The sequence below is a fragment of the Impatiens glandulifera genome, chromosome 6 (genome assembly GCF_907164915.1).
Source record: "Impatiens glandulifera chromosome 6, dImpGla2.1, whole genome shotgun sequence".
Taxonomy (NCBI): domain Eukaryota; kingdom Viridiplantae; phylum Streptophyta; class Magnoliopsida; order Ericales; family Balsaminaceae; genus Impatiens; species Impatiens glandulifera.
In genome coordinates, this window is record NC_061867.1 from 10339248 (window position 1) to 10356321 (window position 17074).

At 35.0% G+C, this 17074-nt stretch overlaps 1 protein-coding gene and 2 pseudogenes across 1 annotated transcript; 2 read left to right on the top strand and 1 right to left on the bottom strand.

Annotated features, from left to right (window-relative positions):
• LOC124943969 lies at window positions 1–897 on the top strand (annotated as a pseudogene).
• A 266-nt stretch (window positions 898–1163) lies between these two features.
• LOC124943126 lies at window positions 1164–2408 on the bottom strand (annotated as a pseudogene).
• A 13112-nt stretch (window positions 2409–15520) lies between these two features.
• Window positions 15521–16566, top strand: LOC124943127 (probable 2-oxoglutarate-dependent dioxygenase AOP1). The gene is made up of 2 exons (XM_047483683.1): window positions 15521–15897; window positions 15981–16566. The coding sequence occupies exons 1-2, from the start codon at window positions 15521–15523 to the stop codon at window positions 16564–16566; spliced, it is 963 nt and encodes a 320-aa protein (XP_047339639.1).
• The last annotated feature ends 508 nt before the right edge of the window (window positions 16567–17074 follow it).

Here is a 17074-nt window from a genome sequence, read left to right on the forward strand (position 1 = left end):
GGAGGATCGGCGGAAAACAAGTTCCGCATGTCACTAGGTCTTCCTGTGGTGGCTACGGTCAACTGTGCCGACAATACCGGCGCGAAGAATCTCTACATCATATCAGTGAAGGGGATCAAGGGTCGTTTGAATCGATTGTCGTCTGCTTGTGTGGGAGATATGGTTATGGCGACGGTAAAGAAAGGGAAACCTGATTTGAGAAAGAAGGTCATGCCTACTGTCATTGTTAGACAACGCAAGCCCTGGCGCCGAAAGGATGGAGTGTTCATGTATTTTGAAAGTGATTTAGTATATTCTGATTTTGTTTTGTGTTATAACTTGTTACTTGTTTAACCAATTTTTTGTTATTCGTTACTAGAATAGTTAGACAAGAACCCACTCTTTTCACGATCTGATTGATACATTCCCTTATTTGTTATGCTGAGGATTTAGAAATAGTTTTTCTTTAGTATTGGTTTTCAAGGGTGTTTGGGTATTGTATATACCCACTAAAATATTAAAGAAAGAGTATTAGGGATAATGAATAGAGTTTATGGTATGATGAATGATGTATTTAGAAACACTATACTCACTTATTTGCGTTCTAAGTCTTACATACTTCTCGGTCTTTTTTATATATGAAATTTGTTGATTGTAATATGTAAATATCTTGGTTGATAAATATGTTGTTACTATGCAGATAATGCTGGTGTGATAGTGAATCCTAAGGGATAAATGAAAGGTAAAAAATGTCTCAAAATGTGTTAAATTACTATATCATCTTTAGGCCTCATTCATTCACTCACAATTATTTGTTTAATGGTAAAAAAACCAGGTTCTGCCATTACTAGTCCAATTGGGAAGGAATGTGCTGATTTATGACCCAGAATTGCAAGTGCTGCCAATGCTATTATCTGATAAAGCCGGGGGACTCTTTTGCTTTAAAAAACTTGTCAATTTTGTTTTTTGATTCACAACTGAGATTAGAATCATATACCCTTTCAATTCTTGTGATTTTTATTGATTTGATTTTGGTTTTATGCATATGCTTTGCTCATTACAAGTTGGATCATTCCTCTTCAAGATTTGAGATAATGGTGGTAACAAGATATATTGCTGCAACATATAATATATTGAAACACAATGCAGAAAAAACTTTATTTTCTTCTTGTCTGGTAGTACACTTTATTATCATTATTATTATCACCAAACAAGACTTAGAATTTCTTCATCTTCTTCTTAGTACATCTTCCCTTCACTCATCTGCATCTTTGCAATGTAATCAAACAAACTCCCATCAAAACACCTTATTGCCTCTTTAGACAACATTCCTTCACTATCCCGAGCTAGAACATACAACATTATCCACTCCACCTTAGCCGCAAACCTGTTTAGCGATTTCAATATTAAAATAATACCAAAGGAAAACAAAAATCTCTTCTTTCTAGTTCATAGTTCATACATACCATCCAAATAAGTCCAATGCTACTCGATTTGCTTCAGTCATCGCCCACATCTCCCCAAAAGTGAGCCTACCAGGTATAGTGAGTGCATACTTGCTAAACATGTTCTCAAACTTCACCGGCATGTACCTTCCTTCTGTATCATAAGTTCCAGAATCACTTCCATGTTTGGCTTTATGGATGTTGGCTATGTATATATGAAGGAATGGAGAAGGTATCCATCCCTTCATCCATCACAAAATATGTTAGAAATGGATACAATTTCACAAGATTGTTTGATTTAAAAGCAGAAAATACTCACAAGAAGAGAAGGATAACTCATAGCTCCGTTTATAAACATAGACATTACAAGAGATACAATAATATTGAAACCCAGTTGATGCAAATCTGCATCTCAAACAATATCATCAAAATCTAAAGAACCCATATTTCAAAATTGACAATTTAATTTGAAAATCTAAATTTTAGAATATTTATATGAGAACCCTAAATTTAGGGTTCGTGGCCGGAGAATATTTACCAAATGCGAGAAATACATTTCTCGTAATTGAGTTTGTTGTCATTGTTAGACAACGCAAGCCCTGACGCCAAAAGATGACTATTCCATTGTCATCTTGATCAAATAAGGAATCATGTTGCTAGAGGACACTCATGCCATATTGAGGGTGCCCTATTGTTCCTTGTGGATGGTCCATATCAGGAGCAGTCGACCCTCTAGCCAAGTCTGCATATTTGATGAAAAAAGACCCAATCTCAAAGATCTGATAATTTGAAAGAACAAGATCTAGCTAGAGAATACATACAAGGCTTTGGAAGTGTGGTGTCGAGGTCGGAGCGAACATTGCGTTCGACGGTGACGGGGCAAGTGGAGCCTCCGATGATAAGGCGTTCTTGTCTTGAGTCGTCGTCATGTATGTGTGTTAATCTGATATCCAGAGATGAATGCATCGCGATAGTGTCCTCCATTGGAGATTGTTCTTTCGTAGTTTATTGTAGATCGATTCGAAACCCTAGCCGTTTTCATATATTTTACAAATATCCGAATCTCAATATATAGTCAGATATACCAAATGCGAGAAATAACAAATGCGAGAAATAACAAATGCGAGAAATACCAAATACGAGAAATACCAAATGCGAGAAATACATTTCTCGTAATTGAGCCAAATGCGAGAAATACCAAATGCGAGAAATACATTTCTCGTAATTGAGCCAAATACGAGAAATATCAAATGCGAGAAATACATTTCTCGTAATTGAGCGGAAAAACAGGCGCGTGAGGGTATTATAGACTTTTCACAGGTCAAAAAGGCCATTTTTGCCAACTTTATCAACCGTGGGCCTTTTTTGGAATTAGACCTTTTATGAGGGTAATTTCATCAAATTTCCCCTTTCTTTTTCCTCACTTTTATATTTAAAATCTATAAAACAAAGACACATATTTTAGGATAAAATAATAGTCATATATTTATGTTTAGACTTATACTTAGATGCATGTATTAGAACGTGATAAATAAACAAAGGTAAAATTATATATTTTTTTAAATGACTAAAAGTTTATAGTAGATAACGTCGTTTACAGGCACGTGAGACACATCGTCAAGACCCTTTATCACGTGTAACAAAGTACCGAACCAAGAACATATTTAAATCTTGTTTTAAACACTCAATTTTTTTTCCTAATTCCTCGAGAAGCAAATTAGGTGGTGACTTTAAAAAAGTCAAAACTAGTCCAAAATTAACCATTTACACGAGTTCTAATCACGCCTACCATTTTGGTACCTCATCTCACTTGAGACTCAAGAGTAAGGTGAGTTATGAGATGACGAATGTGATGGGATAGAAGAACGAGATCTGAGCATTACAACGTGAAAAGTTCCGCAAGTAGTCGAGGTTTATTGTGGGGATGAATTTTTGACTAGTTTTTAGGATGATATTTGATGTAATGTCAAAAATTTGGTTGTGACGTATCTTGAGTTTTACTTTCAATGTTATACGTAGAAATGCCACATTTAAGGACATGTTTAATCATCGGTCTTGTGGTTTCGCTAGTCTAAAAGATATAGAAGGAGATTAAACATTAGAGATAGTTCATCTCATAATAAAGTTTTTTGCTTCAGGTAGGACGCAAGTAAGTGTCACCGTCTAAACAAGAAATTATGCATTAACAAAACATTGATAGTTTCCATGTGGGAGCATTATTATAATTTGTTCGTTAAGAAGATTCCATACAATTTTTTGTTGGAAGAAACTTTGAGAGTCAGATTCTATCCAAGATCTCGTTCTTTAGACGAAGCGTTATTTATATTGGAATTCTTACGAATGATATGTGAATGAAAATAGATTGTATCATGGTAAGTCGTTGCAGTATGTGTCATAAGGAGGTGGAATCGACGAGTCACTTACTTTTGCATTGTCGATGAGTGATTAATATCTAAAGTCTTTTGTGAAGTATGACTGAGATTCACTAGGTGATGCCCGAGTCCTTGAAAAATTGCTGGTAGGGACAGATCCAGGATTCTGAGTTGGGGTGAGCTTAGAAAAAAATAACGAGAAATTTTTGGATAAAACGAATGGATAAAGGTAAATTTTGCTATTTTGTTAATAATTAGATAAACAAATAATTAATTAAATTGAAAAAATTAAAAAATTATGGGATAATATCACATTTTAACTGTAACTTTTTTTTCCGGTGTGGGCCGAGCCCCTACATAGATCCACCATTGGTTGTTGTAAAGTTTGGATTGATACTACATATATGACATGCCAACATATTTGAGTTACCATCCCGATTATTTTTGATAGATTATGTAGTTTTAGAAAAATCGTTGAACTTTTAATGATTGAAGTTGTTTGATGCGTATCAACATAATGCTATTATTATGACGTTTTTTGATATTTATTTAGGAAACTATTGAAGTAAGTCGGAGAGTTAATTAATTGTTTTTTTTAAGATCTACGAGCTCGATAACATGTTGGGTAATGTGTTTCTATTTTTTTTTCTTATTTATATGTTTTTTGATTTTTATTTTATTTTTACATGTCATCTTTTGTGATTTTTAAACATTTATTATTATTTTTTAATATATATAAAACATTCTCAAAAATTGTTTCACTGACATGTCGGGTCGACTGCCTATTTACATTACTAATCAAAATTACACAACAAAATCTCAAAGTAGACGGATTTTGATTATTTGTGCAAACTTTAAATATATTTTTATATATGTTTTAATAATCGGTGGAATGGGTGTATTTAAAAGAATAACTTTCTGAATTATTATTCTGTAGATAATATTAAATATTATAATTACAAAAATAATTATTTCAATATAAGTGTGTTATCTTTTAGTTTATATAAGATGGACCTATTAGGTTATATTTTGTATTGTGCATATTACAAAGATAACACCATAGTAATGTTTTTTAGACTCAATCAAAATATTCTTAGCTATTAGATTTGGAGATGATAGAAGTTTTGAGACTAAAGGAAAAGGAGATGTACGGATCACTATGAAGAAGAATGAATACATAGTTTTTGCCTCACACTTTATCTCTCTAGAATTATGTCTTGTTCATGTAAATCCTCAATAATCACATATTGATAAGGTAAAAATTCATGTAATAAAACTTAAATAACTCTTGTTCAGGCCCAAGTCCAAAACCAATTACAAACCAATAAACTCTACTTAACAATTATAAAGTTTATTATAAGTGTAGGCTCCATAGCTCAACAATCTCCCACTAGGAGACTAACTTCATCATCTCTTGATCGGTAACAGCTTTCCATCCGGTGTCTTAACGAAGAAGACCAACTGAAGTTGCACACAACTTCATTTTTTCATTTGTCACATCTTTTATCAACCTATCAGCTTTCGTTAGTAAAATAATATCATTCTTAAACAACTCTTTGTTTAGAGAAGAGACATCTATAAACATATAATAAAAAGAAAGAGAAAGCGATAGAGAGAAAACATAAATAAAAGTAAGGGTTATATATTTAAAGTTTCAGTGAGACGATCGGGCAATCAAACAATATCGGTTTTGACTCGAATCACAAGTGGTGAACCACTGCAGCGTTCTATACAATTTGATTAGTCTAGATATTTGTTTGGACTTCTTTCAAATACTTATTTGAGTATTCTAATTCAATGACATCTTTTCTTGTTATTGTTCATGTTTCTATAATCTAACACTAACGATGAAGACTATGCATTAGTAAATCTCAAGGGTGCAAGAGAAAACTTTGGTGTAACTCATTACAATATATTGATTGTGTTTTAGGAAACCTATGGGTTTGTAGTTTTTATCCATGTTAGATTTTTCACGTTAAAATTGATGTGTCTCTTTGTGTTTGATTTTATTGTCTGCTATTTAATTTAGGTTTCTTGATTATCTCATTATAGCATACAAAGAGAAAAAGAAATATTATTAATTGTTATTAAGAGATTTTTCCCAATACTTCTTACTTTCCTGTTTAGATTAGAATTATATGCTGTTATAGTGTTGGTTAGTTTGGTCCATTAGCTGCACATGGTGTTTGGTTTGGATTTGGGATCCAAAAACAAGAATAGTAGTTATGCTACAAGTTGTAAGTCAACCAGGCTTGGACCGTGTTTTCTTGACATCCTCCGGTATGGTTTTAGACCAAGGAGGCTAGTTTTTTATTGTAATGCAGGAAAGTTGTCTAGCCTCGTTCCGAGAAATTAGTGCCTGACTCAAGATTCGACCGTGTAGTTGCTCTGCCTTGCTAGTTTTTCGAATGTGTTTGGCATGTCTTGATTTCTAATAGAGAAACTAGTGCCTCGATTGTATAAGTTTTGACCGATGATAACATTCACTTGGTTAGTTTTTCGACTGCGTCCTAGTTTGTGATCGAGAAATTAGTGTTTGGCTTGATTTTTGATTGTATTTTGCTTAACATTATCTTGATAGAGAAAGTGGTATCAGAGCGAGGCTATTCGAGAGGAGAGGAAGCTGAAGAGTTTGGATGATCCTTCGAGGGTTCTTGACAAGTTCTAGGGAGGTTTCTAAAAGATGTCCAAGTTTTAGTTCTTGTTGGTATGAATGACTTTAAAGTTTGAGGTGGAAAAAGTACGATTTACTTGATGTTCAAGGAACAATCCAAGAGGGAAAATTATAGACAATAAAACAATGGAGAAGACATATCTACCAGAGGTAAACAACTTCATGAAAAAGAAGGTAGAGTAGTAAAAGTTCTATGTCTATGTTGAAGACTAAAGAAAATGTGAAGTGTTTCCGATGTTAAGAGGAAGAAGACTTTAAAAAAGACTGCCTAAAACTAAGGAAAGCTTACTAAAGGCTCATTGATTTTGGAAAAGGGAGGAAAGTGATCCTCATTGTATATGATACAGACAACGATTGCAGATTGTTTAGTCAATGCAGTTGATGATGAAGAAAACATTGAGCTTTGGTACAACAAACTTAGTCATATGAGTGAAAAATGGGCTAGATGGGAGGCTCGATCAATTCAAATGTGATGATTTGGATACTTCTTTTGTTCTATCTTAACTGTCCATGCATTGTGGATCATAATTAAGATTAATGAGATGATTGATTTGTCATTTTATTAAGATGAGAGTTGAGACCTTGAATGAGACTCATAGTCATGTAAAACGGGCTAGATGAGAGGCTCGGTCAATTCAAAGGCGAATGAGCGTATTGAATTGTCATATGATGCGAGAAGATGAATAAGACCTTGAGTGATTCCTAGTCATGAAAAATGGGCTAGATGAGAGGCTCAATCAATTCAAATAAAAGGACATTCATAATTTCTTTCGAAGAAACTATGTAGCATGGTGAAAACAATTGAAGAAAGTTAAAGAAGTATGCAATTTAAGTTGGTTGAGTGTGCAAAGTTCAAGGAAAGATGAGTGGTAAATGTTTTGCTAGATCTTGAGCTTGAGTAAAGAGATGTCATTGGATACATAATTATTTATACGATATAAGTTTGTCTTGGGTCTTCTTGGCTTTCGATTAGTATCTAATTTTGAGGAAGTAGATGGTGGATGTTCGTTTGGGGTGTCCTTGATTTTCGATAGATATCTGATTTTGAAAAAGTAGACAATGAAAGTTCGTATCGGGTCTTCTCGGCTTTCGATCATTATCTAATTTTGAGAAAGTAGACGATGGATATTCGTTTGGGATGTCCTTAGTTTTCGACAGATATCTGATTTTGAAAAAGTAGAGGATGAAAGTTCATCTTGGGTCTTCTCAACTTTAATCAAGACGAAGGTAGGTGTTAGGAAGAAAATCTATGTTTCTTCAACTACTTTCTCTTCACTTCCTAGATACTTATGATTAGTTATTTCCATAATTTATGAAGATACATTACATATGTATGTACCATCTTTCATGATGATGTTGTTCTTGAGAATTTACGTAATTAGTCAGATTGTAAATTCTAGAGAGAGGAACAAAACAAAATGAGGGAGACGAATTAAGACGAAGGTAGGTGTTAGGAAGAAAATCTATATTTCTTCAACTACTATATCTTCACTCCCTAGATACCTAGGTTTAGGTATTTCTACCATTGATAAAGATACATTTTATATGTATGTACCATCTTTGATGATGATGATGTTTTTAAAGGTTTATGTAATCCGTTAGATTATAAATCTTAATTTACAAAAACATTGGGTAACTCATTATATGTGATATAATGGATGACTTAAGCGACCTAAAGGTCCCATGATTTTACTATTGTCGAAGGTGTTTCCACGCTAAAGTTTGATGTGGGGTTGTACATCGAGAGGAGCATAATCGAGCAAAGAGAAGTTATTACCAAGAAGGTGACAATGTTGTATATAAGCTGGCGGTTCCTGGATTTAAGAGCTATGGGACTTTGCTTGTTGACAAAACAAATGATGGAAGATAAGACAGAGATAACTTGTAAATCAAGGTGTAATGTTGAGAATGAATTTACAATATTACAAATATGATATATTAATGGTACACAATTTTAGTACAAGGAAATAGTATATATTCAATAAAAGAAAACTATATCTTTTGATGTATAATCTTGATATTAGGAAATAAGATTGTCACAAAAGGAAATTAGATATTTTGTTATGAAAATACAATTAGGAAATATGATAAGAATATTTTGGAAGCTCTTTAAGAGTTTTGGACAAAATATTGATATTTACCTAATTGAGACTTATTTAAAAGTGCAGTCGGACACTTTAGGAAGTCAATTTTTTTTTTATTTAGAGCATCGCTTCCTTGTGAGTTGTGTGTAAGCTTTCATTATGAGATATTAATTGTAATACTTCCATAACAATCTTGATAATAAAGTTGAGAGTCTCTTGTGCTTCAAAAGTGGATATAGCTAGGCTTATTTTGGCCGAACCACTATAAATCTTGTGTTTGCGTACTTTAGTTGCTTTCTTTCGTCTGCATAATTGTTCGGTATTGTTGTTGTTCTTGCCTTAAGGGATACTTAATGTCTTGGTATTCCAACATTTTGCGTGCCTACTTATTGTGGCCTCCAAGCCATCACCCATCATCCAATCCTATATGTGCCTATCGACCGATCTTCCTTGTTGTGTTCAACAACGTTAAGGGCCAATTCATACCTTTTGATTATTTTAATTATTTTAAGAAGTTCATTCTATATGATATAACTAGATTATTTTAATTGTTTTTAGTATTATTAAAAGTCTTAAAAATAAATATTTAAAAAAAGGGTTGATTTGAAATCTAACTTTTTGTTTTTTATTTCTTTATGTGCTTTGTGTTTATTATCTTATTGTAGATAATGATTTTGTCTACCTCGTTTATTTCTGCACTATGACCATACCTAATGCATCACTAGGAACATAGTATCACAAATGTAGGTGTATGTCTAGGATGTGATACTTGTAGACACATTTTAGGAACCTCAATAAATAATTAATTAATATAACAAGTGTTAAAAATCACAAACCAAAGATTGTAAGGCTGAGATCCTCTGAAATACCAAACTTGTAAACATAATTTCTTTTAAAAGCCGAGGTCCTTTTTCGAGTTTCAAAGGTAGTCTAATTTCGTCAAACCCTAATTTGGTTCTTCATCGCATTTTTGTGATTCGAAATAAAGGTAGCGACGAAGTTTGACGAATATAGACAATTTACGTACTCTAACAGCGTTTACCATTTTGGTATTTCATTTCCGGTTTTGGTATTCGAGAGAAAGGTAAGTTCTGAGGAATAGGTTGTTAAGTACAATTTTCTAAACCTCTATTTTTCCAAAAACTTTTCCGAATAATCGGTTTTTGACGCATACACAAACATAAATCAATAACATACAAGCCTCCATTCATATACTAAAAAATTCTACAATATCTTACATTACAAGAGTCAACAACGTTTAAACTATCGAGATAAAATCAACTAGCCCAATAAAAAACATAATATTTTGCATCAACATATAAAATAGGTTAACAAATCAATTTTAAGTATTTAAACTCAATACCATATCATAACATATACAAAAACTGTTGGGTTTTACAACAGCAAAACTACGGATCTTCTTAGAAATCAAACTTGTAATAAATTAGTTTCCAAATCGTCTATGACGATAAATAGATTACCAAAAAACTGAAATACACAAATCAATAACAACGCAATATACGTGGTTCGGTCAAAATCGACCTACGTCCACGAGAGGGATAAGTTTCACTAAATCAAAGAAATGTCAATAGTAGAAACTTACATGCCATGCTCTCAAATGAAAGAAGTGATTACACTAGAAATGATTGGAATCTTCCACAATCAAAAGCTCCCCCAACCTCTCACTATGGATCAGCCAAAGAACAAGAAGAAGTAGAAAAACCTTAGATCTGTTCACTCTCTCAACCTTATTGTATTATGAGGAAAATACCCAAAAAAAAGTATTTATACTCTAACCCGTTTTCATAACAGAAAACTCTGACCCGTTTACCTGGAATTTAAAAAACCCACCCACAATGGCAAGGAACACCTCAACAATTCTCCCCCTTCCAAGCCATGGGAGAATGTTGCTATAAACATTCATCATCGTGACGCTCCTTCCAGAACCATTCCGGATTTGGCACAACATATCTCATGCTTACCTCTTGACAAGCCCTTTGTCATCATATCTGACTCGTTCTCATTTGTATGCACTTTTTCCAAGTATAACTCCTTCTTCTCGAGCACTTCACAGATCCAATGGTACCTTCTTTGGATATTTTTATAACGTGAATGGAAACTTGGATTCTTTCTCACATGTATAGCACTCTGTGAGTCACCAAACACCACAAACCTGTCTTGTGTAATGCATATTTCTTTCATCCATCTTATTTCCTTACAACATTCAGTAATGACAATATATTCAGCTTCTGTAGTAGACAAAGCAACACATTTCTGTAGACGAGACTGTCATGATACAACTCCTCCTTCAAAGGTAAACAAATACCCTGAAGTTGATGTCATTATGTCAATATCACCACTCATATATGAATCAGAAACCCTTCAACATGTGGCTTCCCAATACTATAACACAAAGCGTATTTGGAGGTCAGTCTAAGATATCTCATTAGCCACTTAACCGCTTCCTAGTGTGTCTTACTAGGATTTGAAAGGAAACGACTAACTACTCCAACCGCATGAGTTATATCTAGTATTGTATAGACAATTGCATACATCAGACTGCCTATTGCTGAAGCATATGAAACATTGCACATTTCTTGTTTTTCCTCTTCATCCTTGGGAGACATTGTCTTCTTTATTTTCAAGTGTGTAGCCAATGGATAAGCAACTGGCGTTGCTTTGTCCATACATAATCGTTTTAGAATCTTCTCAATATATCTTTCTTGAGACAACCATAGCCTTTTCTTCACCCGATCACGAATGACCTGCATTCCAAGAATTTGTCTTGCTTGACCCAAGTCTTTCATCTCAAAAGACTTAGCCAAATCCTTTTTCAACTTGGAAATCTTGAGCTTGTCTCTCCCTATAGTCAGCATGTCATTAACATATAGAAGAAGTATAATAAAATTATTAAAAGCAAACTTTTGCACAAAGACACAATGATCTGTAGACGTCTTCATGTACCCATGGATGGTCATGAATGACTCAAACTTAAGATACCTACCTTGGTGCTTTCTTCAAATCGTACAAACTTTTGACAAGTTTGCACACCTTGTTTTCCTCACCTTTCTTATTATAACCTTCAGGTTGCTCCATATAAATATCTTCACCCAAATCACCATGGAGAAATGCAGTCTTGACATCAAGCTGTTCAACCTCAATATACATACAATCAGCTAGACTTAACACCACCCGGATAGAAGTCATCTTCACTACCGGTGATAAAATCTCATCATAATCGATTCCATGTCTCTGGCTAAAACCTTTGACAACCAGCCTAGCCTTGTATCTTGTCTTGCTATCATCACCTTCTTTCTTGATCTTGTATACCCATTTATTTTGTAATACTTTTCTATTCTTTGGTCTTTCAACTAGTTCATATGTGCTATTTTTCAGCAATGACTTCATCTCTTCATCCATGGTAGCTAGTCATTCTTCCTTATGAGCATCCTCAAGAGCCTCCTTATAGCATATAGGCTCCCCACAATCAGTTAGAAGGACATACTCTATAACAGTGTACTTAGAACTTGATCTTTTTTCCCTAATAGACCTCCTAAGTACCTCTGTTTGTTGATTCTATTAATTTCCATCTTTTTGCTGAACTTCAAAATCAACCTCAATATTATCACCAAGATTAGTTGCTGTATCATTTCCATGGCCTATAACTTGACCCTAAGGAACATCATCATCACTATCTGAGTCTGAAGCGACATGTGGCATTGTCTCCTCAATATCACGAGACAACTCAAGACCAGAAAGATCACGTATGTATGTATCAAGTTTTTCACCATCTTCAAAATTCTCAATAGTTTGATCTTCAAGGAATACCACATCTCGACTTCTCAAAAACTTTTTATCAACTGGGTCATAACACATGTATCCCCAATTTTCATCACCATACCCCAAAAATATGCATTGCCTGGTTTTTGCATCTAGCTTAGACCTCTCATCTTTTGGAACATGCACAAAAGCTTTGCAAACCAAAAACACGTAAATAGTCATAATTAACATCTTTACCTGACCAGATGCTTTCTGCACACTTATTATTCAATGGCTTGGAGGGAGAACGGTTGATCACATATACTACAGTGCTCATGGCTTCAGCCCAAAAATGCTTAGCCAACTTGGCATGGGAGAGCATACTCCTAGTCCGTCATCCTCTCTGCCACACCATTTTGTTGTGGAGTCTTGGGCACAGTCTGTTCATGTCGAATACTCTACTCTTTGCAATAATCATTAAATGAGCATATGTACTCTCCCCCGTTATCTGACCGCACCCTCATCAGTTTTCTTCTTGTCTCTCTTTCAACCAACTTGTGAAAGACCTCAAACTTTGCTGCAACCTCATCCTTGGAATTTATAGCATATGCCCAAACCTTCATAGATGCATCATCTATGAATGTTACAAAATAAGAAGCACCACCTATAGATTTAATCTTCATAGGATCACAAACATCTGTATGGACCAGTTCAAGGACATTCTTTTTCAGTTCTACTTTTGACTTACTGAAGTAGACTCTGTTTTGCTTTCCCTTCAAGCAATGCTCACAATTTTCAATATGAGCATTCTTGATATTCAGCAGCTCATTCCTCTTGATCAAAACATTCAGCCATTTTTCACTGATGTGACCTAGTCTCTTGTGCCAAAAATTAGAGGATGACTCCATCACGATAGAATATGTTGTATCAGACAATTTTCAAATTTGTCTTATATAAGGAACAACATTTCTTACCTCGTGCAACAACCAATAAACTCTTGCTTAGCTTCCATGCTCCACCACTAAAAACATTATGGTAGCCTCCATCATCGAGCTTACCTGCTGAAATCAAATTCATTCTCAAATCAGGAACATGTCTTACATCTCTCAATGTAAGGAAACAACCCATGTTTGTCTCGATTATAATATCACCAAGACCAACTATCTTGGACACACCACTGTTACCCATGTGAACCTCATCATAATCACCAACTTTGTAGGACTGAAAGTAACCTTTGTGTGGAGTAATATGGAATGAGACACCTATGTCAATAATCCATGCTGTTTCATTTGAAGATGTGCTAAGATAGAAGTCTTGACAGTTCGAAGCATATGTCAGTTCACCATCTGAAGCATAAGCAAATGTATCTGCACTCTGTCCTTTCTTTTCTCTAGGCTTCACTGTACCCTTTGCTTTATCATTTTTAAATTCCAACACTCGTTTTTCCAATGACCAATTTTTCCACAGTAATGGCAAGCACCATCCTTCTTTGGAGCTCTAGACTTGCTTCTAGACTTGCTCCTGCTCGAATCACTTCTATTATCTTTTGATCTTCCTCTATCAGCCACCAACATATCAAACTTAAATGGTTTATCCCCCTTTCGAATCTCCTCATCAAGTAATGAACTGATGACAAATGCCATGTTTACTTTACCATTTGGTGTTGAGTTGCTAAGAGTGATAATAAGTATCTCCCAACTTGTATGCAAAGATCCAAGGACTAAAAGTGTTTGCACCTCATCATCAAAGTTTATCTTCATACTACTCAGCTGATTCAAAATATTTTGAAATTCATTCAAGTGCTCAACAATTGATTTATTATCAATATACTTTAGATTCACCAACCTTCGTACCAGTGTTTCTTTATTCCATGTTGACCTCCCATCGTAGAGAGCTTCAAGTTTGCTCCACACACCATACGACGTAGTCTCGTTCTCAACATGGTGCACAACATTTACACCAACCCAAGAACGAATAAAGCTGCAGGCCTTTCTATCTGTCTTTTTCCAATCAGCCTCTTTTGTAGTCTCAGGTCTAACACCCTCATTTTCAATTGCTTCATTCAAATAATCTAAAACTAACAAATCACTAATCATCAGTTTCCATTGCCTGTAGTTTGTACCATTCTGACTCACCATATCAGGTGTAGATTTCCCTATTATTACTGCCTTAACAATTGACAAAAACCCCCAGCAAAGAAACCAGTTGATCTCCTCTTTGAATTTCGTTAAGTAACCAGCAGAGCACTCTGCTCCAATGTTAAAACAGATAACCAATCAATACTGCTCTGATACCACTACGGATCTTCTTAGAAATCAAACATGTAATAAATCAATTTCCAAATCGTCTATGACGACAAATAGATTACCAAAAAACTGAAATAGCACAAAGTAATAACAACGCAATATACGTGGTTCGGTTAAAATCGACCTACGTCCATGGGAGGGATAAGTTTCACTAAATTAAAGAAATGTCAACAGTAGAAACTTACATGCCATTTTCTCAAATGAAAGAAGTGATTACACTAGGAATGATTGGAATCCTCTACAATCAAAAGCTCCCCCAACCTCTCACTCTGGATTAACCAAAGAATAAGAAGAAGTAGAAAAACCTTAGATCTGTTTATTCTCTCTCAACCTTACTGTGTTATGAGAAAAATACCCCAAAAAAAAATATTTATACTTTAACCCGTTTTCATAATAGAAAACCCTGACCCGTTTACCCGAAATTTAAAATCCGCCCACAATGACAAGAAACACCTCAACAAAAACTACCTAACTCATAAACTATAAGAGAGAGGACTTATATGGTCTAAGTTGACTAACCGAAACATAGATTTTTACCAATTATACTAATTTATTATCCATCAAAATAGCAAATACACCTTCAAATGCTCCGCCAAACAAACCCTTATCATTTAGTTTATTCTTACTATACACCTAGCTATTAAACAAGTGGAAGAGTGCTGAATTAGCATCACACCTGTCCAACATATGCATGTCTATGTGTGTATAGAAATAGTAGACATGTGCCTACATGCAACAATTAAATAAGTGGCAGAATGCTTAATTAACATCACACCACTCCAACATATGCATGTGTACGTGTGTATAGAAATAGTAGACATGTGCCCTACATGCAACCTTGTATCATAAGTATTAATATTCCTTAATTGTATCTAGTTATTACAACATTCAAGAAATTAAGATGGAAGCTTCTCCAATCCAAATCCCTACCATTGTTATGAATGAGGAGGTGATGAAGCTAAACAAAGATGCAGAAGAAAGGAAATCGTTAGCACGGAAGATGCGGGAGGCATGTGAGAGTTACGGATGCTTCCTTATTGATTGCGGCATGATTTCCGAGGAAGAACAGCACCGATTCTTCTCCTCCTCTGAGGAATTCTTCGCCCTCCCCGACGATACCAAGAAACAATACGGAAGGAAACCTAATCTCTGGCATGGCGGTTACCTTGGAATTAATCCTTATACTAGACAGGAGAGCTTCGGCGTCTATGGCCTCCCCGACGATGAGATTCGATCTCTCGCTGGTCATATGTGGCCGGATGGAAATCCATCTTTCTGGTGGGTGATTCTTTACCCTTATCTCGATTACTTAATTAATTAGAAGTTCTGAATCAATCCTTGTTTGGAATGAAAATTGACAGTGAGGTGACTCAGTCGATGAAGATGAAATTAATGGATGTACTTCTCTCTGTTATGAAACTCACTTTCGAAGATCTAGGGATATCAGATTACTACAATAAGCATGCGGAGAATGTTACATGCTTAATGAGAGGTCTCAAATACAAGCTCCTTCCCAAGAACAACGACGAGAAACCGACTCAAGGTCTTATGCCGCACGTCGACCATACCATCTTGAGCATTCTATACGACAACGGTATCCAAGGGCTTGAGATTCTCTCCGAAGACGGTGAGTGGGCTCCGGTGACGATCCCCAAAAGTTCCCTTCTTGTGATTGTTGGCGATGCTTTTGAGGTTTGGAGCAATGGTAAGTTCCGGGCGGTGAAGCATCGGGTGACGATGCATACCGGCGATAAGGAGAAGTATACGTGTGCGTTGTTCATGTTGCCTAAGGATGGGGTGATGATGGAGGTGCCGCCGGAGCTGGTTGCGGAAGGGGATTCTCCTCTGTTCCGATCGTTTGTCTTTTCTGATTACCTAGAAAAACATATGATTGATTCAAATGTTGAAGCCATAAAGGTCTTCGCAGGTGTGAATGGAGTGGTCTAGGAGCAATATAATTATTGTACTTTGAATATTATTGTTATTTTAAAGTTTAGTATTTTCCTTGAATGTTTTATTTGAGATAGTGTTGGGTTATACATTGTAGTAATCACAAATCTCAAAAAAGTTAAACCCCGCGAGGAGTCCTAAATCTTTAAAATTTATCCCATAAATAAGTAGGAGAGTTCTTAATTAATTAGTATCACACTTGTCCAACATACATATGTCTATGTGTATAGAAATAGTAGACATGTGCCTACATGCAACAATTAAATAAGTGGCAGAATTCTTAATTAACATCACACCACTCCAACATATGCATGCATGTGTACGTGTGTATATAAATAATAGACATGTGCCCTACAATGCAACCTTGTATCATATGTATTTATATTCATTAATTGTATCTAGCTAGTTAATACAACATTCAAGAAATTAAGATGGAAGTTCTCAATTTAAAATCTACACAATTCTTTCTTGTCGTTACTTACGTCAACAATGCATTTTTTCATAG

Excerpts from the sequence above, each read along its gene's own strand:
- LOC124943127 (XM_047483683.1), top strand. The coding sequence starts at position 15,521 with ATGGAAGCTTCTCCAATCCAAATCCCTACCATTGTTATGAATGAGGAG. Across the intron at positions 15,898-15,980 it reads GATGGAAATCCATCTTTCTG|TGAGGTGACTCAGTCGATGA; the intron begins GTGGGTGATTCT and ends GAAAATTGACAG.